Genomic DNA, 24,793 nt, shown 5'->3' with positions numbered 1-24,793 from the left:
TCCAACCTCTCCCCTACTGAGACAGGATGAGGAACCACCAAATTCCCACAGGTCATATCCAGCACAAGGTCCCCACTTCTCAGACCATATCTCCTCTCCAAAAAGAACATTTATCGAAGGAACTCCCTCCAACAACTATAGACCTCTTTCCTTTCCCTTCTTTTTCAATCCTTTTGCTGCATTCCTCACACATTCCCCTATATACTCTTTTCTTCCTGAGATCATAGGGGTCACACTTGCCTCATTGTTAGCCCTTGATTTGACCCCAGAACATCCTCTTGATCCCTCTCTACTCTCTTCCTATAATGTACCCTCCCATGGGGTAATGTAACATCACAAAAACAAAAACAACAATGCAACTGTAAGCAGCGTATTGCCAGATCCTACTCATTACATCCTCAGCCTGCCTCTTCATTGACACCTCCATTTAAACTTCTACCTTCATGCCATCTCCTTTTGCACATTTAGAAAGAAGCTTCTTTATTGGTCACTGTTGACACCCTGTTGCTCTTGATGTTGTTGGCTACTGCATTTATTCTTTCTTCCTGCATTTCTGTTGCTTGGGGGTATTTGAGAAGCAAATAATTTCTTCAGTTCTGGTTTTCCTTGTGATGTTTCCAATGCTTATTAACTGAAAATCCAGTTTTTCTTCATTTATGATTAAGCTCAGATTTGCAGGCCAGGATACACTGGATATAAGGATTTTGAGCTCCACTACTCTTCAGAACACACTATTCCATTCCCTCCCACATTTTTCAGTGAATTGAGAATAGTCTTATATTATTCAAATTTTCTTTACTTAGTATTTGAAGGTCTTCTATTATCACTTGCAACATTTTTTTTCTGAACTTATTAAATTTAATCATTATGTGCCTTGGTATTTGCAACCTTGACTTTTTTGTTTTTTTTCCTGGAGTTGATCTGTGAATTCCTTTAACTGGCATTTCATGTTATTAGTCTAGAAGCTCTGGTCAGTTCTCTCCTATTATTTCTTGCATTATGTTGCAAAAAAGTTTTTTGTTTTCTTATGTTCTCATAGGATGATCCCTGTATTCCTTAGGTTGTCTCTACTAATTCCGTCTTTGAGATCAGTATGTTTGGTTGCTTCATGAGCATATTTTCTTTTAATATTATTATTTTTTACTTCTCTTCTACATTGTCCTTCCCATATATGTATTACATACCAATTTATTGTTCTTTCTTTTGTTTCTTTGGTGAAATTTACCATCAGCAATTACAGTTTTTCTATTCTGCTCATTGTTTTTGCTGGAATATGCATAAAATCTGGTCTAATAATTCTTATTTCTCCTTTGAAGCACTTAGAAACAACATTTTGCGATTCCATGTTCTCACATTCCATAGGGATCTCAGTCTGAACAAGTACTGGGTTATTTTTCATTGTTCAGCATTATTCATTAATCAATGCTTGATCTTGTTTACCAAATACAGAAGGCATGTTTCCTTCTGCTTTTAATGTTCTTCCTTCTTGATTTATCCATTTTTGGACAAAGTCTTTCAGTTTACTTCCTCTTAATTTTTGTTAATTTGCTTTTCCTTCCCACCCAGATTCTCCCCTATTTACTTTCTGATACTATCCTGATGAAGGTGGCTTCCTTTGGTACTGGATCTTAAAGTATTTTGGCATTCTTCCAAGGCTGGGCAATCCAACTGATAAAAGTTGGGTGGTCAGAACTGACCCTAGGCAGGATGTATTATTCTTTCTCTCAGGTTTGGTGGAATGTTGCTTAGCCCTTTCCTCTCAATACACACATGGTGTCCTGTTCTGTCTCTCACAACCCTATAAATTTCTGCAGCTAATAGCTGGGGTGTCCATGGCAATTGGGAAGAGGGAGTGAGGACAGGATGTGGGGGTGGATTTTGTTGCAAACCTTCACCCATGTGTGGGGTTCACGTAGAGGAGGTAAGGGAGGAAATGCTGAGTGAGTTGAGAATTTGTAAGCATTAGTTAATGAGTTTTAAGGCTACTCTTTTTTAAAACCTTCTTTTGGATTCTGGATACCTTGGATCATAAAAATAGCTGAGGGACAGCTAGGTGGCACAGTGGGAGGGGGGGTAGCTAAGTGGCACAGTGGATGGAGTACTGGCCCTAGGGTCAGGAAGATCAAATCTGGTCTCAGATACTTAATAATTATCTAGCTATGTGACCTTGGGCAAGTCACTTAACCCCAATGACTTAAATAAATAAAATTTTTTTAAATAGTTGAGGTTGCTTTATTTCTAGCAAAAAATTTATGCTTTGGAAAGGTTTGAGAGGTCATGGGGAGCAAATAAAATGTATAATACTCTATCTTGCTGCTCAAATGATCTCCACCTCCAATTGTGAACCTGTTCCCCATTCCATTCCATTCCTTTTTTCTAGGTGTATCATTTCTCAGTCATGCTTTCTGTCCCATCCTCTTACCTAAATCTGCTCTCATATCTTATTTATATAAAGATAAAAAGTACTGACAAGGGTTTATCCTTAACCATTATTTACTTAGCCATAAATTACTAGACAGATTAAGTCCTTTAATGATTTTTTTTAAAGAAAAAGACAATTTCTAACTCTCCCAAACCAAAACTATACACAACAAAAATGTCTAAGAACAAAATGAATACAGAGTAAAATACGAATATTAAAGGTATGGTAAAAAGATGCTACTGAAGGAACAATGGTTGTGGAGTCAAATATTCAGGGAATAAAATGAATTTTATTGACATATATATAATATATATATATAACATATATATATACATACATGTTTGTGTTGATTTTTCTATGCTTTGACAATGGAAGGACAAATATTAAGGGAGACTCATTTTAAGTTACTTTGGTCTATGAATATGAAAGAAGTCACATAAATAAAAATTAGGTCTCAACAGCCATTCATTCACTTATATAGTCATATATATACACATACCTTTACCTTTAGTTACAAATGAACTTCAAAGTGAATTTATATCGACTATATTATACTTACATTGGTCATTTAAAAATATATCTTGAGAAATTATCTCTTCACATTCTTACTGACTTGATAGGAAAATGTAGCTGCTCTGCTATGAACTGATTAACAAATAACCACTGAAGGCAGAAGATGCTCTGAAGCAGGTTTATTATTTTGTTAAGCTAATAAAGATGGCTTCACTAAAGTCCTATTCCTATTTGAAACATGGAGGCAATAATGATTTTTGATGCCTATTTCAACAGAATGTAAGTTATAACAAAGTGGGTAGGCTTAAGTAAGGACTTTATGCATATAGTTAGAGATCCAGTATAGTCAAATCCATAGAGGTTCACCAACAAGTTCCACAGGGTACATAATTTTTTGATTAAAGCAAACCCTCCAAGATATAAAAGAGCTATAAACTGTTTTGGTGGAATAACTATATTCATTAAATTAAAAAGATTTAAAGAACTAAACTAGCTAAGTTTAAAAAATTTCATTTTTTTCATAATTTTCCTACCAATACCCCATGTTAAAAATATGAGTAAAAATTGTCATTGGGTACACACTAAAAATCATTAAGACCATTTTAAAAATTTTTATTGTTTTTATTATCTAAGGTACTAAAACACTAAAAAAAAAAAAAGTTACCTGGTAGAGTTATAGACTGCCAGTGGGGTCTGATCCTTTTCTTTAGCTATTCTCATTATATCTAGTACAGCCATCCCAAGACATTCTTCCTGCGTTTCATGAGTCACAGGTATTTTGATCCATCCATGAACAAAATCATCCCGCCACTAAAGGTGAATAGGAAGATTAGAAAAAAGGTTTTCAGTACTTTCATTATCACACATTTAGCTAAAATACATTTCCCAAGAACATGCATCTGTGAGGGAAAAACCATACTAATGCTTTGGGTGGAACCAAGATGGCAACAAGAGAGGATCTTGTCTTAGGCGCCCTCTCATGAAACTTTGAAACTAAGAACTCTAACTAAATTTTTGAGAGACAGAATCCACAAAGGGGACCCAGTGAGGCAGGTCTCCTACTCAAGGTAACCTGGAAAAGAGCAGAAAGGCTCTGCTCCCCGGGGTCGGAGGGGCGGCCCGCCAGAGGGGTGGCCTGCCAGGGCGAAAGAGCTTCAGCCTCCCAGAGGCAGCCCCAGGGCGCTGGGAGCCATAGCTCACAGCAGTGGGGGAGGTTCCTGATCTACACTCCAGGGAGCACCGGGCACAAATTGGGGGAAAAGCGGGGCCCTCTGCCAGAGCCAGCACATGAATCTCAGCCCTCAGGGCACACAGCAAACAGCATGGCCAAGGCAGTCCAGATCCAGGAAACAAAAACAGGCAGGGTAAGTAAGCAGGAGCCCCCAGGGCATGAGCCCATTGACCCGAGGGAGGGGAGTGAAGAGCAAGAATGCTGTGTCCTCTGCCCCTGGAACAGGACTCTGGGGCTCTGACCACATTCAGATCCTGATAGCAGCCTAGGCCCCCCCACAGAACAGCAGGGCCCCCCACCTCAGCCCCACGGGTGGGGGGGGGCGTTTATGGTCCTCCACAGACCAGGAGGGCGGACAGAGCCTCACACACTGAGACCCTTGTGGGAGTGTCCCAAAAGCTCAGGAAGCACCCCAAAACCAGGCTCAGGCTGGGAAAATGAGCAAGCAGAGAAAAAAGAGGAACACCATTGAGAAATATTTTCCCTGTGAGCCCAAGAAGGATCAAAACACTCAGTCTGAAGATGAGGAAGCACAAGCTCCTGCATCTAAAGACTCCAAGAAAAACAGAAATTGGGCTCAGGCTATGAGAGCTCAAAAGACTTTGAAAGTCAAATGAGGGAGTTAGAAGAAAAACGGGAAAAGAAAGGCGAGAGAGATGCAGGAAAAAAACATGAAAATGAAGTCAGCAGCTTAGTCAAGGAAATGCAAAAAAATGCTGAAGAAAATAGCATGCTAAAAACCAGCTTAGGTCAAATGCATAAAACAGTTCAAAAAGTTATTGAGAAGAATCCTTTAAAAAGCAAAATTGGGGACTTCCGGCCAAGATGGCAGAGAGAAGACAGGCACAATTCTAAAGTCTCCTGATCTTTTCCCCATCTATCACATGAAACAAACCTCTTAAAAGAAATCCGAACCAGGAAACCCAGAAAGAAAAGCCAGGACAGGAAGATCTACCTCAGGATTTGTCTCCTACAACAGCCTTGGCTGAGTAACCGCGGGTGAGTCTAGGGTCCGAAGAAGACACAGCCTGGGATCAGCCAGATTCAGATCAGCTGAATTGGAAGCAGGAGTCTCAGGGCCCGAGAGCGGGACCTGCTGGATCAGCCGTGGGGCTGGATGAAAGAGGCTTGGGTCCACGGGGAAGCAGAGGTGCTGGTGTTGGTGCTGTCCCCCTGGAGCTCGGGGACCAGGCTGGGGGAAGAGTTCTGGAGCAGGAGAACAGCAAACACCATCCCTAGGCTTCTCAGGTCTGAGAAACTCTGAGGGCACGTCTCCATTGCACAGAGGCTTCTCCTCAAACAAAGGCAAACTACTTCTGCCTCAGGCCCAGGTGTGTACGCAGAAGAACCAGCCCAGCTGAGGAATGACCTCAGGCCAGGGTAAAGCCCACCACTGATTGAAGGCAAAAGAATTCAATAGTTCCAACTCCTGCCTTCGGGCAAAGGGAGAAGGCCTCGCAAACAAGGTCACAGACACTCCAGAGAGGGCAACCAGCACCTCCTCCTGGCCAGCCAGAGAAACTGCACTCAGTAAAGCCTTTAGCGATCTCAAGCCCAGGTGAGCCAGCCCCCCCCCCCAACTCAAGGTCTTAGCATAATGAAGAAGGATCAGCGGAAAGGTGGATCCATAGAAAAATTCCTGGAAGGGAAAGACCCCAACCCAGAGAGACCTGGAAGCTCTGAGGAGAATACAATCTGGTCTCCCGCACAGAAAGACTTCCTTGAAGAAATAAGGAAGGAGCTTAAAAATTTGGGAGAGACAATTAATACCTCAGAAAGTACAATTGGACAAACACAAAAGGAGACTAAATCTCAAATGCAAAAAGAAATTAATTCTCTCAAAACCTCAACTGGTCAAATGGAAAGCTCTTTCAAAAGTAGAACTGACCAATTGGAAAAGGAGTTGCAAAAGGTTAATGAAGAAAACTTCTCCCCCCAAAAAAGAATGGAGTCTACTGAAACTAACGACTCCATGAGACAGCAAGAGTCAGTTAAACAAAATCAAAAAATAGAAAAAATAGAAGCAAATGTAAAATACCTCATCAACAAAACAACTGACCTTGAGAATAAATTGAGGAGGAGCAACCTGAAAATTATAGGACTTCCTCAAAACATTGAAGAGAAAAAAGCCCTGGACATAATATTACAGGATCTAGTGATGGAAAACTGCCCTGATATCATGGAATTGGAGGGAAAAGTAGTTATTGAAAGAATACATCGATTCCCCTCCAGAGAAAGATCCTAAAATGAAAACACCGAGGAATGTTGTGGCCAAACTCCAGAACTATCAGATAAAAGATAAAATCCTGCAAGCAGCCAGAAAAGAAACAATTTAAATATCAAGGAGCCACAGTAAGGATCACATAGGACCCGGCTGCATCAACTTTAAGGGATTCGAAGGGCCTGGAACGAGATATTTCAAAGAGCACGGGAGCTTCAAATGCAGCCAGCAATCTACTTTCCTGCAAAGCTGAGCCTTCTCTTCCAGGGAAAAAGATGGACATTTAACGAAATGGAAGAATTCCAAAAATTTCTGATGAAAAGACCAGAGCTAAACAGAAAATTTGGGCATCGAACAGGAGGTTCAAGAGACACATGAAAAGTTAAAAAAAAAATGGGGGGCAGTAAAAGGGAAAAAAATGCAATCCAGTAAGTTGAAACTGGCTATATCCCAGCATGGGGGGGGGGGGGGGGGGGAGGAAAGAGACTCTCATAAATCCTGAGAAATGTAACTCTAACAGAGAGAATACACCTAGCCAGAAATGATGGACATCCATGACCTATCCATGAGACTGCTACCTAATGGGATGTAACTGGCTTTAACCCCATTTGGGAGAAAGACTCTAATAACTCTCAGGAATTTTGACTCTATTCAATAGAATATACTGAACTAGAAGGGACAGACACTCAGAATTTTCTATGACCTAGATAGAATGATCTAAAAAAATACACTACCTCCCTAAAAAGGGGGACAAGAAAGAGACAGAGGAGGGAGGGGATTGAATGGGACAAATCTCATTACACTAAGAGGTACAAAAAAAACCTATGGGAATAAAGGGAAAGCAGGGAGCAGAGGAGAAAAACCTCAATCTTCTTCTCATCAGACGTGGCTGAAAGTCAACCTACACATACTCAGTTAACTTATAAAACAGCTAACCTTTCAAGTATTAAAAGGGGAAAAGGGGAGGGGGACGAAGAAAGGGAAGGGGAGTGGGGGAAATGAGGGGAAATAACAAAACGAAGGGAAGGGAAAAGGGAAAGAGGGAAAGGGGAGGGTGTGATATAGGAGGGCAAAAACACAGAATGGGGTGGTATTCAAAATCAAAATACTGGGGAATATGGATAAAAAGGAGGGAAGGGGGGAAAATACAAAAAGAGGGAAGATAGCACAGAGGGCAATAATTAGTAATCATAACCTTGAATGTGAATGGGATGAACTCTCCCTTAAAACGTAAGCAAATAGCAGAGTGGATTAAAAACCAGAATCCTACAATATGCTGCTTACAGGAAACTCATTTGAAGCAGAGAGATACATATAGAGTAAAGGTAAAAGGTTGGAGCAAAATATATTTTGCCTCAGCTGAAGTAAAAAAAGCAGGAGTAGCAATCCTTATCTCAGACAAAGCAGCAGCAAAAACAGATAGAGTTAAAAGAGATAGGTTAGGAAACTTTATCCTCCTAAAAGGTACCATAGACAATAAAGTCATTTCAACACTGAATATATATGCACCCAGCAGGACAGCACCCAAATTCTTAGAGGAGAAGCTGAAAGAATTACAGGAAGACATAGACAGCAAAACTCTACTGGTGGGAGACCTCAACCTCCCACTATGAGATCTAGATAAATCGAATCACAACACAAACAAGAAAGAATTTAGGGAGGTAAATAGATTGTTAGAAAAATTAGATATGGTAGACTTATGGAGGAAACTGAATGGGGATAGAAAGAATATACCTTTTTCTCTACAGTACATGGAACTTATACAAAAATTGACCATGTACTAGAACATAGAAACCTAATGATCAACTGCAGAAAGGCAGAAATAGTGAATACATCTTTCTCAGATCACAATGCAATAAAAGTCATATGCAATACTGGGCCAAGGAGATATAGACCCAGAACAAATTGGAAACTGAATAACCCCATTTTAAAAAATGAGTGGACCAAAAAACAAATTATAGAAAGAATTAACCATTTTATCCTAGATAATGATAATGATGAAACAACATACCAAAACCTATGGGATTCATTCAAAGCAACTCTCAGGGGATATATTATAGCTCTAAATGCTTATATGAATAAATTGGAGAAAGAGGAAATCAATGAACTAAACATGCAACTAAAAAAATTAAAGAACAAACCAAAAATCACCAATCAAATACCAAATTAGAAATTCTAAAAATTAAAGGAGAAATTAATAAAATTGAAAGCAAAAAAACTATGGAATTAATAAATAAAACCAAAAGTTGGTATTATGAAAAAAACAACAAAATTGATAAACCTCTGGTCAAATTGATTAAAAAAAGAAAGAAAACCAAATTGCTTAGTGTTATAAATGAAAAAGGTGAACTCACCATCAATGAGGAGGAAATTAAAGTAATAATTAGAAATTATTTTGCCCAACTCTATGACAATAAATTTGATAATCCAAGTGAAATAGATGAATATTTACAAAAAATATAAGTTGCCCAGGTTAAATGAAGAAGAGATTAAATACCTAAACAACTCTATCTCAGAAAAAGAAATTCAACAAGCCATTATTGAACTCCCTAAAAAAAATCTCCAGGGCGAGATGGACTCACAAGTGAATTCTACCAAACATTTAAGGAACAATTGGTTCCAATCCTATATAAACTCTTTGGAAAAACAGAGAAAGATAGAACTGCCTAACTCTTCCTATGAAACCAATATGGTACTGTTACCTAAACCAGGAAGAGTTAAAACAGAGAAAGAAAATTATAGACCTATCTCCCTGATGAATATAGATGCAAAAATCCTAAATAAAATCTTAGCAAAACGATTACAACAAGTCATCACTAGGATAATACATTATGATCAAGTAGGATTTATTCCAGGAATGCAGGGATAGTTCAATATTAGGAAAACTGTTAGTATACTCAATTATATCAACAGCAAACCTATCAGAAATCATATGATCATATCAATAGATGCTGAAAAAGCTTTTGACAAAATACAGGATCCATTCCTATTAAAAACACTAGAGAGTGCAGGAATAAGTGGAGTGTTCCTTAAAATAATTAGCAGTATCTATCTGAAACAATCAACAAGCATTATATTCAATGGGGAGAGGCTAGAGAGGCATTCTCAGTAACATCAGGGGTGAAACAAGGGTGCCCATTATCACCACTACTATTCAATATTATATTAGAAATGTTAGCATCAGCAATTAGAGAAGAAGAAATTGAAGGAATTAGAATTGGGAAGGAAGAGACAAAATTCTCACTCTTTGCAGATGACATGATGGTCTACGTAGAGAATCCCAAGAAATCATCTAAAAAACTACTGGAAACAATTAGCAATTTCAGCAAAGTTGCAGGTTATAAAATAAACCCTCATAAATCCTCATAAATCCTCAACTTTTCTATATATGTCTAGCAAGAAACAGCAGGAAGAGCTAGAAAGAGAAATCCCATTCAAAGCAACCTCAGACAGTGTAAAATATTTGGGAGTCTATTGGCCAAGACAAGACTCAGAATCTTTTTAAAAACATAACACTTCTCACACAAATTAAATCAGATTTAAATAACTGGGCAAATATCAACTGCTCATGGATAGGGAGAGCTAATATAATAAAAATGACAATTCTACCAAAACTAAACTATCTGTTTAGTGCCCTACCAATCAAAATTCCAAACAATTACTTTAATGAGTTAGAAAAAATTGTAAGTAAATTCATATGGAAAAATAAAAAGTCAAGAATTGCCAGGAGCTTAATGAAAAAAATGCAAACGAAGGTGGCTTAGCACTACCCGATCTAAAATTATATTATAAAGCATCAGTCATCAAAACTGTTTGGTATTGGCTAAGAAATAGAGTGGTAGACCAGTGGGATAGACTAGGTGTAAAAGCAGGAGATGATTATAGTAATCTGCTATTTGATAAACCCAAAGAGTCTGGCCATTGGGATAAAAACTCCCTCTTTGATAAAAACTGCTGGGAAAATTGGAAGTTAGTATGGAAGAAACTTAGATTAGACCAACACCTCACACCCTTTACCAAGATAAGATCCAAATGGTTACAGGACATAGACATAAAAAACAATATTATAAGCAAATTAAAAGATCAAGGACTAGTCTACCTGTCACATCTATGGAAAGGGGAACAGTTTATGACTAGGGAAGAAGAGTTGGAGAACATCACTAAAAGCCAATTAGATGATTTCGATTACATTAAATTAAAAAGCTTTTGCACAGATAAAATCAAGATCAAAAGAAAAGTAGTAAATTGGGAAACAATCTTTACAACTAATGATTCTGACAAAGGACTCATTTCTAAAATATATAGAGAACTGAGTCATATTTTTAAAACAAAAAGCCATTCCCAAATTGACAAATGGTCAAAGGATATGCAGGGGCAATTTACAGATGAGGAGATCAAAGAAATCCATAGCCATATGAAAAAATGCTCTAAATCATTAATTATTAGAGAAATGCAAAGTAAAGCTTCGCTGAGGTACCACCTCACACCTCTCAGATTGGCCAGTATGACCAGGAAGGATAATGATCATTGTTGGAAGGGATGTGGGAAATTTGGGACACTGTTACACTGTTGGTGGAGCTGTGAACTCATCCAACCCTTCTGGAGAGCTATTTGGAACTATGCCCAAAGGGCAACAAAAATGTGCATACCCTTTGACCCAGCAATACCACTACTGTGTCTATACCCTGAAGAGATGAGGGGAAAAGGGTAAAAACATTACTTGTACAAAAATATTTATAGCAGCCCTGTTTGTGGTGGCAAAGAATTGGAAATCCAGTAAATGTCCTTCAGTTGGGGAATGGCTTAGCATACTGTGGTATATGCATGTCATGGAACACTACTGTTCTATTAGAAACCAGGAGGGATGGGATTTCAGGGAAACCTGGAGGGATTTGCATGAACAGATGCTGAGTGAGATGAGCAGAACCAGAAAAACACTGTACACCCTAACAGCAACATGGGAGTGAAGTTCAACCTTGAAGGACTTGTTCATTCCATCAGTGCAACAACTGGGAACAAGTTTGGGCTGTCTGCAAAGGAGAGTACCATCTGTATCCAGATAAGGAGCTGTGGAGTTTGAACAAAGTACAAGGACTATTCCCTTTAATTTAGGAAAAAAAACAGATATCTTATTGTCTGAGCTTGTTACCTCTGAGAATTCTGTTCTCTTTAAGGATATGATTTCTCTCTCATCACACCCAAATTGGATCAAGGTAAAACATGGAAACAAAGTAAAGACTGACGCAGTGCTATCTGTGGGATGGGGTGGGGCAGGGAAGCAAGATTGGGGGGAAATTGTAAAACTCAAATAATCTTTTTAATAAAAATAAAAAATAATGTGAAAAAAATTTAAAAAAAAAAGCAAAATTGGCCAGATGGAAAAAGAGATAAGAAAGCTCTCTGAGGAAAATAAATCCTTCAGACAAAGAATAGAACTCAGGGAGATTGCTGATTTTATGAGAAATCAGGACTCAATACTTCAAAACCAAAAAAATAAAAAATTAGAAGAAAATGTGAAACACCTCACTGAAAAAACAACTGATATGGAAAACAGATTTAGGGAAGATAATTTAAAAATTATTGGAATGCCTGAAAGTCATGGTCAGGAAAAGAGCCTTGACATCATTTTCAAAGAATTACTACAGGAAAATTGCCCTGATATCCTAGAAGCAGAGGGCAAAATAGAAATGGAGAGAATACACCAATGCCCCCAAGAAAGAGATCCCAAAAAAACCAACCCCTAGGAATATTATAGCCAAGTTCCAGAACTCGCAAGTCAAAGAGAAAATATTACAAGCAGCCAGGACACAATTCAAATATCGTGGAGCTGCAATCAGGATCTCACAGGACTTAGCAGCAACCACATTAAAAGCTCATAGGGCTTGGAATACAGTATACCAGAAAGTAAAAGAGCTTAGAATGCAACCAAGAATCAACTACCCAGCAAAACTGAATGTCCTCTTCCAGAAAAAAAGATGGACTTTCAATGAACCAGGGAAATTTCAAATGTTCCTGGAATGGCCAGAGCTGAACAGAAGGTTTGGTCTTCAGATACAGGACTCAGGTGAAGCATATAGAGTGGAGAAGGGGAAAATATGAGGGACTTAATGATGATTAACTACATGTATTCCTGTATAGAAAAAATGATTTTATAGATGAAGCACAGGAGAAAGCTGAATTCGAAGATAAAATATAGTGTAAAAATGGAGTCAATAGAGAAAAGGGAAATGTAATGGGAGAAAGAAAAAGGAGAGGGGGAATAGGCCAAGTTATTTCATATAATAAGGTTTTTCTTTATTACAATGAGCTATTGCAATGATATGGACGGGGGAAGGCAGGGGGGAATGAGGGAATCTTCACTCTCATCAGAGGTAGCTAGGAGAAGAAACAGCATATATACTCAATGGGGTATAGACAACTGAAGTAAGAAGGAGGGGGCGACAGAGGGAAGGGGTGGGATGTGAATGAAGGAGGAGAGGATGGACCATGGGGGGAGAATAGTCAGAGATAACACATTTTCTTTTTTTTACTTCTTGCAAGGGGCTGGGATTGGAAGGCCTGTCCTGGACCATAGAGCCAGGTGGATTCTGGGCCTAAGGGGTGGTATGGGGGCTCAGGGCTTCTTGGCCCCAGGGCCAGGGATCTGTCTGCTGCGCCACTCAGCGACCCTACAGCAGAGTCACAGTGAAAGGAGAGAGAAAATATAGTACATGATAGTGGAGAAATATGAAAGGAAGGAGTTGCATTCAGCAATGGCAAAGGTGGAAAAATATGGAAATAACTTTTGTGATGGACTTATCCTAAAGAATGTGCCAACTGCAACAGAGTTGGTGGTGTTGGAACACAGACTGAAGCACATTTATTATTATTATTATTATTGTTTGGGGGGGGGGGGGTGCAGGGCAAATGGGGCTAGGTGGCCTGCCTGGGGCCGCATTTGTTACGTGTCTGAGGCCGGATTTGGACCTGGGTGCTCCTGGCTCAAGGGCCAATGCTCTGTCCACCACCCAGCCACCCCTACTATTATTACTATTTTATTTTACTTTGGGTCTTCCCCCCCCCTTTTTTTTGGTTTTTGCAGGGCAGTGGGGTTGAGTTGCATGTCACACAGCTGGGTGATTGTTGGGTGTACAGGGACGGATATGGGCTCAGGTGTTCCTGGCTCCAGGGCTGGTGCTCCGTCCACTGTGCCACCTGGCCATACCTACAATTATTACTATTATTTTTTTTATTTTAATTTTTTTCTCTCCCCTTTATTTTATCGCTTAAGCGAGTCTATTTTTGGGGGGGGAGACGGTATTTTGTTTACTCAAACAAGAATATTTTATTAATGTATAAAAAATATTATTTGTACAAAATGAGAATAAATATTTTAAAAAATACAAAAATACAAAAAATATAAAAAAAGAACAAAAGACAAACATCAAAAAAAAATTTGCCATGAAATTCCCGTGACATGACACTTTAAGCAACAGAACATCTGATTTTTTACTAGGGCTTCGAAAGATACAGAAACAGTTTATTTCAGTTCATATACATATGATGTTCAAATGGCATTCATTTGCTAAATATTTACCTATTATGTACAAGGTATTATTCTTTTTTTGTTCTTTTTTTATTTTTTTGGCTAGGCAATGGAGTCAAGTGACTTGCCCAAGGTCACACAGCTAGGGAATTATTAGCGTCTGAGAGCAAATATGAACTCAAGTCTCTAACTCCAAGGCTGGTGCTCTATCCACTGTGCCGCCTAGCTGCCCTAACAAGGTACAATTCTAATAAATAATTACTAACATTTATATAAAACATCAAGGTTTGTTTTTTTCCATTTATTTTATTATTTCATACTCAAAACTTGTGTGGTAGGTGCTATGACTTTGCCAATTTTATAAATGAGATTAAGAAAGGTGGTGATTTGTACAGGCCCATAGTTTGCAAATGCCTAGAAGCAGTATCTGAAATCAGTTCTTCCTAATCTCAAATCCTATATATTCTGCATGCTGCCTCCCAAGAAAGTGTATCACAAAGCAAAACACTCAATCCTTGCTTCCCCAAGATAAAGCAGAATATTTTGCATAGTAGTAGTAGTAATAATAATAATAATACACATTTCTTTACTACTTTAAGGTTTACCTACTTCAGTTTTTAAGACAATAATATGAGGAAAAGAAGTTTCACCAAATTTCTTTAATAACACAAATATGATTGTTATGAGTCAGGGGGAGCAAAAACAGAGAAAGAAAATGATAGGCCTATTTCCCTAGTATAGTTGTAAAAAATTTTAAATATGAAACTAGCAAAAAATTGTAGCAATATATTAAAGATCATATGCTATGACTAGGAGGGATTTATACCAAGAAAGTAAGTTCATTAGTAAGGCTAATTGACTATTTCAATAACAAAAACAATTGTGAATATTCTAACAGATGCAGAAAAAGCCTTTAACAAAATACAACAATTATTATGATTAAATACACTAGAAAGCATAAGAATATGCTTTCTTAGAATGATAAATCCATATCAATCTAAAACTAAATGCAAGTATTATCTTTAATAAAGACAAGCTAGAAGAGTTCCCATTATAATTAGGGATAGAGCAAGGACGCCCATTATTATTTAATATTGTATTAAAAATGTTAGCTAGAGTAATAAGACAAGAAAATAAATTGAAGGAATAAAAATAGTCATAGAGGAAATAAAACTATCATTTTTTTGAAGATGATATGATAGTATACTTAGAGAATCTAGAGAATCAGCTAAAAACTGTTGAAACAATGAACAACTTTAGCAAAGTTGCAGGATGCAAAATAAACCCAAATAAATCATCAGCACTTCCTTAGATAAAAAGATAGAAAGAGAAATTCCACTGAAAATAACTGCAGTCATAAACAGATCAGTAGACTTAGATTGGATATACACTATAAGCAGTGAATGACCAGAGAATCTGGTGTTTGATAAACCCAAACATCCAAACTTTGGGGACAAGAACTTATCATTTGACAAAAATTGCTGAGAAAACTGGAGAGTAGTTGACAGAAACTAGACACAGGTTAACATCAAGTGGTAGCTCACTTAAGAAAAAAAACATTAGGCCAGGCAGCAAAGGAACTATTTGGAGAATGTATATAGAGTACCAGACTTGGAAGTCAGAAAGACTCATCTTTAAATCTGGCCTCAGATGCTAACTGTGTGACACTGGGCAAGTCACTTAACCCAGTTTACCTCAGTTTTCTCATCTGTAAAATGAGTTGGAGAAGGAAATGGCAAACCACTCCAGTATCTTTGCCAAGAAAACTTGAAATGGGATCATGAAGAGTTGCACACAACCGAAAATGACTGAATAAAAATAGATAGCAAAGAATTTAAATGCTTCTGCAATTTCTGGCCTTTTTCCTAATCATCTTATCTCCAAAGAAATTCATGCACAAGACAAAACTCCAAATACTTCTAGGTTAAGAAAGTTAGGAAAGTAAAATGCCTGGGAATGCTAGTCAAGTTTAACTATGGTCATAATGCACGTACCTAAAATGTTTTTTACTTTCCTAACCTAAAATCATCTAGTGTTTCCCCATATGCTTTGCTGTCTGTTGTCCATTTTCAGTTGTGTCCAAATGAAATATTGAAATTAGGGTATTTCTGCTTCATGTATTTTACCCTGTGCTACCCAAACCAAGCAAACAAAAACAACCCAAACACTTTAGATCTCCTTAGTTATTTAATAAAGACTTAAAAGTCCTGTGACATGTATTCTTCACAGTGAACAATGTTAGCAGTTTAAAAATTTTAATCTAACAAATAAGAAAATAAGCCATGATTATTTTCATGTAATCATGTAATGAAACTCAACTGACAAGGAACACGAAATAAAGATCATATTTTTCCTGCATCAAAAAAATGAGAAAGAAGGGAAAACTGTTTACTTGTCTGTGGATAGAGCACTGGCCTTGGATTCAGGAGGACAGGAGTTTGAATCCAGTCTTAGACATTTGAATCCAGTCTTAACTTGCTAAGTCACCATGCACATTTGATGAAGGAAGAAATGGTGCCCTTGAAAGAAGCTGGCAGTCATATAGAATTTCTTTAACTCTCCCAAGTTTGAATTCCTAAAGAAAACCTGAGAATCTCTGGCAAAACTAAAAGAGCATTTGTTTTTGTGTACTCTAAGGACAGCACCATACAATGAAAAATTCTCCAGAATGAATCATTCAAGGATATTAGCTAGCCCTTTGCTGAATCTACTAAAATAACTTAGCTTGTAGTATTTACTGCATGCTCTGGACATGATGATTATTCTATTTCTTTTAAAAAAGTAATAATTTATGGAAGGGGGAATATCATAAACACAACCAACAACTAGGAAATCCATGTGGGACTATTCAAAGAACCACTTTGGAGTTCTTATTATGAAGTTACATTGTTATATTGAAGTTCCTCTCCCAAATGAATATTCTTAGATAAAAGAGGGCAGTGGAAATGACTGTCTTGGTTCTAAGAATAGATATGTGGGCTCAAGTCTCACTTTTGGGACTGACTAGTTCCATGGTAGAGGCATGTGAGCTTCTGTGAGCCTTGGTTTCCCCACCTGTTGAACTGGGATTAACAATAGTATTTTTGGGGAAATCAAATAAATAAAGAATGTAAAGAACACAGTAATCTTGGCAACTATTATTGCCAACTATTATTATTGATTAACATTTGTCCTTCATTTTCAAAGACCACAACATCAGGAAGGTGATGCCATGACAATTTGAGTGAAGTGGATACTGTGCCTCACTTTCTCCTCTAGACATCTAGATGCAATGGCCAGATATGAATCAGGATGACTAGAGATGGTCCTAGACACAAGACAACCAGGGTTAAGTGATTTGCCCAAGATCACACAGCTAGTAAGATGGATTCAAGTGTCTAAGACTGGATTCAAACTCCTGTCCTCCTGAATCCAAGGCCAGTGGCTCTATCCACCCAGCTTCCCTAATTACTGAGTATTAAACATTTCCTAACTATCTAATAAAGTTTGACTGCTAAGGCTGGTGGCACAGTAGAAAGAGTGCTGGGCCTGGAATCAGGAAGACCTAGGTTGAAATCAAATCCCAGCCATTTCACTTACTGGGCATTGAAGAATGTTTAATGTTCTAACCAGAAGTCAGCAAGCTCAGTTCAGTTCAATAAATATTTTTTGTGTATGTGATTTTTTATTTTGTTTTTTAATATAAGAGATAGTTCAGAGGCAACTAAGTGGTGCAGTAGATAGAGTGCTGTGCCTAAAATCAGGAAGACCTGAGTTCAAATCCAGCCTAGACTTTGACTAGCTATAGAACTCTGAGCAAGTCACTTAACCTGTTGCCTCAATTTCCTCAACTATAAAATAGGGAGAATAGCACCTTAAATGAGATATAGCTCAAAGTACTTAACACAGTACCTGGCACATAGTAGGTTCTATGAAAATGCATATTCTCATCCCTTCCCTCTTCCTCTAGTTCTAGGAAATATAGTGGAGATGGTCGGGTATACTGTAAAAAATTCAAATCCCTTCAAGCACCAAAAAATTCAGTGAATCTGATTATTTTTAAAATAACTTGTCAGAACAAATTTTAAATGAAAAGTTCATTTAGCCAAATCACCATATTTTGTTTCATTATTTGACAATTCTTCAAGAGAGGATAGTTCCACTTGAATGTACTGACAGCCCTAAGAACCTAAGTTTGGTAGTGGATAAGTGGAGTTTTTGTACTACTTTGTGGGAAATCTACAGTGGAGGAGACAAACCTGAGTGCATTAGATTCTCTCAAAGTGTAAGTTTATGCAAATTAGAAATTAGAAATGTTTCATCTGTGACACTTTGCATTTTCTTTTAATGGTTAGCTTAATTTTTTTAACCATTTCATTTTGACTTATTAATAAGAGCTATCACACAATAATTCATCTTTAGTGTTTGGCTCAATAATTACAGAAACTGCAGTTCTGTGAAGATAGACACCAGTTCCCTGCACCAAAGTGGACAGTTAGCAAATCTTATAATAATGGTTATGAGTCAGACTTCAGGTCTTCTTTCTGAGACATCTATGAAACTTTAATAGTTTATTCACTTCAGGTATGTTAATGGTTAAACACAGATACAAGGAGGATAAAAAAAAAACCTTACCTGAGCAAAAAGGTAAGACATGACAAAGTCATCAAGAAGAGGGGCCTCTGCACCTCGAGATATTCCATACCGATATGTTCTATTACTTCCATTACAATACCAATGAGGAAAGTAAAACCTAGGAAAAATACAATATATATAGCAGTGAGCTCATTTTCAACTAATATAAATCTCAATTCTTTGAAGAATGAAATCTTTCTAAAAAAAATAGCTGCACCAGCAACTAATATAAGTAGATTTGAATAATTATGTTATGTTATAAATAATAATAATCATAGTTTTTAAGTTTTATCTCTTAAAAGGATATCTGAGAAAGGTAGATAAGAAAATGTCAATCTAGTCAGAAAAGCTAAAGAACATTTATGAGCCATCACCAACCTCTACCAACCAGATAAAATGCAGGAAAAGTACTTTAAAGGTCATGATTCAAACCCATACACAACCCTTCCATTATTCCTTTTCTACTAGCTTTTTTTTTTCACTTCAAAATATGAAGCAGTAAAGTCAAATAACTAACCAATAACTAAAAATTCAAACAATTTGATCAGGAAATAAAATGGGGCTTCTTAAATAAAACATCAGAGATCTAATTCCCTCCAAAGAGCAAACCCCTATTCCACATAAAGATAACTAACATAACTTATATTTCATTTTTATTGCTTTAAGCTAGACTTGAAAGGATCAAAAATCCAAAATCCAAAAATCCAACATCCAAAAAGCAACAGAGAAGCCCTAAGATAGTGGGTGTAAGAAACAAAATATCTTGTTACTTTTGGCTAGATTTTCACTGGAATGCATTTATGGAGGACCCTATAAATAGGTATTTGACTGATTCATAGAGTATTACTAGGACTAAATTTAGAACTTTGAGATTATCTCATCCAATTCTCTCTTTTTATAGGTGAGAAAAGTGAGGGAGGCCCAAAAAAGCCAAACCCAAAATCACAAAGGAAGTAAAAGATAAAAGAGGAATTAGAACTCAGGTTCCAATACTAAAACTACAGGTCTCCAGTGATCTTCCAACTACAAATTTTGTCAATTAAAAAAACTATATAAATAGATATCTTTCTTTCCTTTGTCAGACAGTTTTCAAAGTAATGGTCACACAACTATGAAGCAAAACCTAACTTATATGGATATAAATTTCTAGAGAGACTTCCTGTTCCCTGGAACTTCACACAGAACTTAAGTCCCTTTAGTTTAAAATTTGGGATAATTGATAAATGAGTATTTCTGAGATATAAAAATTGCCTGAGTGCACCACCTATATACAATCGAAAGCAATGTTTCCTTAAGCTTCCTCTCTCAAAATTATTTTCCTTCTTGACTTAACTCAGGAGTTAACTCTGCTCTATAATCTTCTCTGACTCTGGCTCTTGACTATCACTCCAGCTGCTTAGTGCTCTCTTTATGACTATGGCTCCAGAGAACAGAACTAGAGACACTGAGCATAAGCCAATTTAAGTTTGATACAAGGAGAAAACTCCCTAAAAATTAATCATGTAGGCTGTCTCAAAAGGTAGCATGCTAGTCTTCCCCTCAAGTAAAAAACTTCTCTGGTACTGGTAGATGGGATCCTTTGGCAGGTGTGGCTCATAGCAACTAAGTCAGAGATAAAAATCAACATTCAAAGTCATCTAATCCAACTCCCTCATTTGCTGTTGAGGAAACTAGATAGCCAAGAGGGCTATCTGGTTTGGTTCTGAGATTTGATGTCTCCACAAATTAGCTTATATTACATTTATTTACTTACATGTTGTATTTCTCCTGTAGAATGTTAGCTACTATGAGGAAGATTTATTTTGCATATTTTATGCTCAATATCTTGAACACAGTAGTCAATTAAATATTGTTGAAATTGAACCAAGAGAACAAAAAGAAAGTGAAACCAAACACATACTATGTTTAATACTAGACCTATGAAACAGTTACCACTCATGAGACCTTAGATGAATAATTTAACTTCTCTGGACTTGTTTCCAATAGTAAAATGAGTAAGGTGGACTAAGCTGCCTTTTGAAGTCCCATCTAACTTTAAATCTATATTTTAACCCTAGTCTGTTGAAACAAAAAAGTGATGCTGCTACTACTGTCATGTTACTATACATGTTAGATGAATGTTTTATAGATTTTTTAAAATGATGAACTGATTTATTCAATAAAAAACATAAAATCTATGGTTTGTAAAAGAAGCTTGCAGAATTCTAATCTCACACTTTTAGTAGAAAGCATTTACTATCTACTTGAAGCTTCTTTTAATATTTTGTAATTGTTCTTTCTTCAGTCTTATCTGATTCTTTGTGACCCCATTTGGGATTTTTTTTTGACAAAGATACAGAAGTAATTTACCACTTCCTTCTCCAGGTCATTTCATATATGAGGATACTGATGCAAACAGGGTTAAGTGATTTGTTCAGGATCATGCAGCTAGTAAGTGCCTTGAGATTAGATTTAAAGATGAGCATTCAGGGGCAGCTAGGTAGCACAGTGGATAGAGCACCGGCCTTGGAGTCAGGAGTACCTGGGTTCAAATCCAACCTCAGACACTTAATAATTACCTAGCTGTGTGGCCTTGGGCAAGCCACTTAACTCCACTGCCTTGAAAAATCTAAAAATAAAATAAAATTAAAAAAAAATAAAGATGAGCATTCCTCACTTCAGACCCAGTAATCTATCTGTACCACCCAATAAAAATGTTTTCAGTCATTTTCAAACTGCATTTTATTTTAGAAACCTAGCTTTGAAACTGTCTCTCTTTTAGTCTAAAACAAATAATACATAAGAGAAATACAAACTACCTCAATAATGTTGATTTTGTAAACAGTGAAAATCAAAAGAAGTTACAAGGCACAAATCTAAGTTTCATATATGTGCGTGTATGTATGTATATACTGAACACAAATGTGTGCTTGTTCACTAAAATGTGTATATTTATATATGTATGTACATATCTGTGTTTGTGAACACAAACTTACTTCATTCATTCATTCATTTAGCAATTATCTACTAAGTGCCAAGCACTGTGCTAGGGATACAAAGGCAGAAACAAGATGGCCTATGATATATTAAATATGAGCACAGAAAAATATGCAAAACTGATGCAAAAATATTTCTGTGGAAATAGCAGAAGCAACTGAAAGCAAGCTAGGATCCATCCTCTATGATGAAGTGAGTGGATATGAGGAATGGGAAGCAGGAAGGGGAGGGAAGCAGCTGTATGAAGGCATGGAAACTTACCAGTTGACATGCCTGATGCCCTCGACCCTGCTAGGACAGTTTCTTGATAGAATAAAAGTTTCAAAAGACCTGTGCTCCCAGGTCCTGGCTAGCAAGCGCTTAGGGACTGATTAATTGATTGTATATCTGTATCCTCAATCTCCAGTAGAATGTAAATTGGATGAAGTCAGCAAGTGTCTTTTTTAAAAAAAAAAATTTGAATTCCCAGTTCCTAGCCTGGCTGTTGGTACAAATAAATGCTTGCTGAATCCAGCCTAGAAGACATTCAGGTGGAGAGGTCCATTAGGGAGTTGAGGAGTCATAAGTTAAGGCAGAACCAATGGCTGCATATGCAGATCTAGGAGTTGTAGATATGTGACATCAGATTTTGTTTTATACCACATAATGAATCCTACTTGAATTTAAAAAAGTGTATTTGGAAAAACCCTCTTTTCCTTATGAATAACTGACAAAAAAAAATTCACTTGTTTTGAAAAAGAGGTTCTATGTGGGATTTTATTTTATAATTCAAAGGGTCTGTTTTTATGGGAAATGTTCTCTACCCTGTGAACTTTCAAGACTGCTAGCTGTTCTCATCAGGTTGTATTTCCACAAGTATAGTCATAAATGTTGAACTCTCAGTCATCTCCAAAATGCAATTAGCTACATTCCAATTAACCAACCTTTTAATGTTTTACACAAAGGATTAATTTTGGATTTTTTCTGTTGGTTTAGTACACTAATTTTTGTAATTAATTTGAAAATTCGCCATCTCCCTTCCCAACTCACCATGACATAAAACATTTCACTACCTTATTTGGAAAAGTACCTTATTCGGTAGAGTACATTGTATCTGGTTGCCTCATCTACATGGAAGACATGGTTGGGAGGATACCAGATCCTCTCAGTTTCACTCATTAAAGCAAACATATTATGATAGACAGGGGTGATACCTAAAAAAAAAAACCCAGAAAAATTACTATAGTTATTGTTCAAAATGAATATTGTTCAATAAAAATATGAAATAAAAAGTAACATATTTTAAATTCCAATTAGCAGTGGTGAGATGTGCACACTCTAAATACATACACTAAAACATGCATACTTGTAAATTCTAAAAGCATTTAAAAGACCAGAGTCATCATTCAGGAAATTATCATGACAGTCAGTGGCAGCTCAAATTGTCTCAAATACCATTAGTTTTCTGCATTCTACTGAATATAAAAGAAAGCACAGGAATGGGAAGCAAAGTGTAATCCATGGTTGCATTTAAAATTTAGTAAAACAGTTGTTAGGTGTCTGATTTTTCTTCCCCTCATGTAAAAATTGTTTTTGATACACAATGGAAAAAACTCTAGGATGAAGGATATATTTTTCTGATAAGAAGAAAAATGAGAGGCAAGAATAGTTTTAAAAATGATCAAAGCACTACTAAACTGCAATAACCACAATTTGACATAATATGACAAAAAACATGAGCATTTGTTTCATGTTATTAAGATTAATCACAATCTGTTAAAAATATTTATAAATGAAAGTCATTTTAAATTCTGTTTAAGAAAATTACTTCATAAATATGAAATCACAGAATTAAATCAAGGCAAATATGACTGTAGCATAGATTTAAGAATACAATTTAGGGAGCAGCTAGGTGGCGCAGTGGATAGAGCATCAGCCCTGGATTCAGGAGTACCTGAGTTCAAATTTGACCTCAGACACTTAATGATTACCTAACTGTGTAGCCTTGGGCAAACCACTTTAACACCATTTGCCTTGCAAAAAAAACCCCTCAAGAATACAATTCGGAGGCAGCGGCTAGGTGGATAAAGCATCAGCCCTGGAGTCAGGAGTACCTGGGTTCAAATCCGGTCTCAGACACTTATTAATTACCTAGCTGTGTGGCCTTGGGCAAGCCACTTAACCCCAGAGCCTTGCAAAAAAAAAAAAAAAGAATACAATTTAAATATTATACAGAAAAATATTTTTACTTGTTATTGATGTACATTAAGGCCGTTTTGTACACAGGCTTTCAAGATTATTTTAAACATTATATATTGCCAATATAATGAGTTTTTCCAACAAATTGCCAAAAAGAGGAATATCTTAGGATGGGATGTATAATTTATGTAATTTGACAGAGCAGAGGATTCAAAACACAAACACAAATGATGGGGAATCAGTGAAAGAGGGAGGTACATATATCTCTTTATATTACTATGACAGATAATTCAACATAATACTACTAAAAATCACCACCACCATAAATTGGTTGATAGTTTTAAGGAATACAAAACATTTCCCTCCCAGAAGCCCCTTATGGCAGGTAATATAAATATGATTATCCTCATCTTCCAGAGGAGCAACCTGATTTCTGAAAAGTTAAATGACTTGCCTGTGGTCAGAGCTCTAGTGTCTAAGAAAGACAGATGGGTCGCCCCTGGGATAACAAAGGCTTAGATAGTGGACTATAAATCTGGCATGTTCAAAAAAGTCTGAAAAAGTTTGAAATAGTGGAATATTTTTCAAGGACCAGCCCAGGCAAGTGTGGAGAAATTCCTTATTAGAAGATTGAACATGATGTTGTCAACTTTTAGGTCATAATGACTGATGAAACAGTTGAAAATACTAAATGGTCCTCAGTTCTGTGTGACCCTGGAAATGCCTGTGAAATAATATTTAATGGTTCTCAGTACCATAAATTTAACAGTTCATCTACAAATATTAATATATTTGCTTACACTCAACATGACTTATTTTCCTAATAAACAACACTATTAAAAGGCAAAAAACCATATCCATGATATTCTTGTTAAAAATAAAACAAAACATATATAAGTTGCTGGAAATGTAAGGAGAGCTCCCTCTTTCTCCTTATATAAGGGGAAAAAGGTGTTTGTTTCATAGTGCATCCCAAGGCAACATGGGACACATTTTCTGTTTTGCAGGAATCTTGAGAAGAATAAGCAGAATAAAGAGATAATTTTGGCTTAAATATGAATATCCATGCCTGGACTCTCTCCATACTTCTCTTCTTCCTCATCCCTCTTTCTT

At 36.8% G+C, this 24,793-nt stretch overlaps 1 protein-coding gene across 1 annotated transcript in view; it reads right to left on the bottom strand.

Annotated features, from left to right (window-relative positions):
• JAK2 (Janus kinase 2) overlaps positions 1-24,793 on the bottom strand; it is a 172,645-nt gene that overhangs the window by 95,858 nt on the left and 51,994 nt on the right. The window contains exons 4-6 of the mRNA XM_074197469.1: positions 22,572-22,695; positions 18,527-18,644; positions 3,600-3,745 (exon numbers count right to left, since the gene is read on the bottom strand). Of these exons, the coding sequence (XP_074053570.1) occupies positions 3,600-3,745; positions 18,527-18,644; positions 22,572-22,695 (388 nt within the window). The remainder of the gene's footprint in view (positions 1-3,599; positions 3,746-18,526; positions 18,645-22,571; positions 22,696-24,793) is intronic.

Source organism: Macrotis lagotis, chromosome 8 (assembly GCF_037893015.1).
Source record: "Macrotis lagotis isolate mMagLag1 chromosome 8, bilby.v1.9.chrom.fasta, whole genome shotgun sequence".
NCBI classification, from domain to species: Eukaryota; Metazoa; Chordata; class Mammalia; order Peramelemorphia; family Peramelidae; genus Macrotis; species Macrotis lagotis.
The sequence above is the reverse complement of the archived record's forward strand: the minus strand, read 5'-3'. Positions and strand labels throughout refer to the sequence as shown.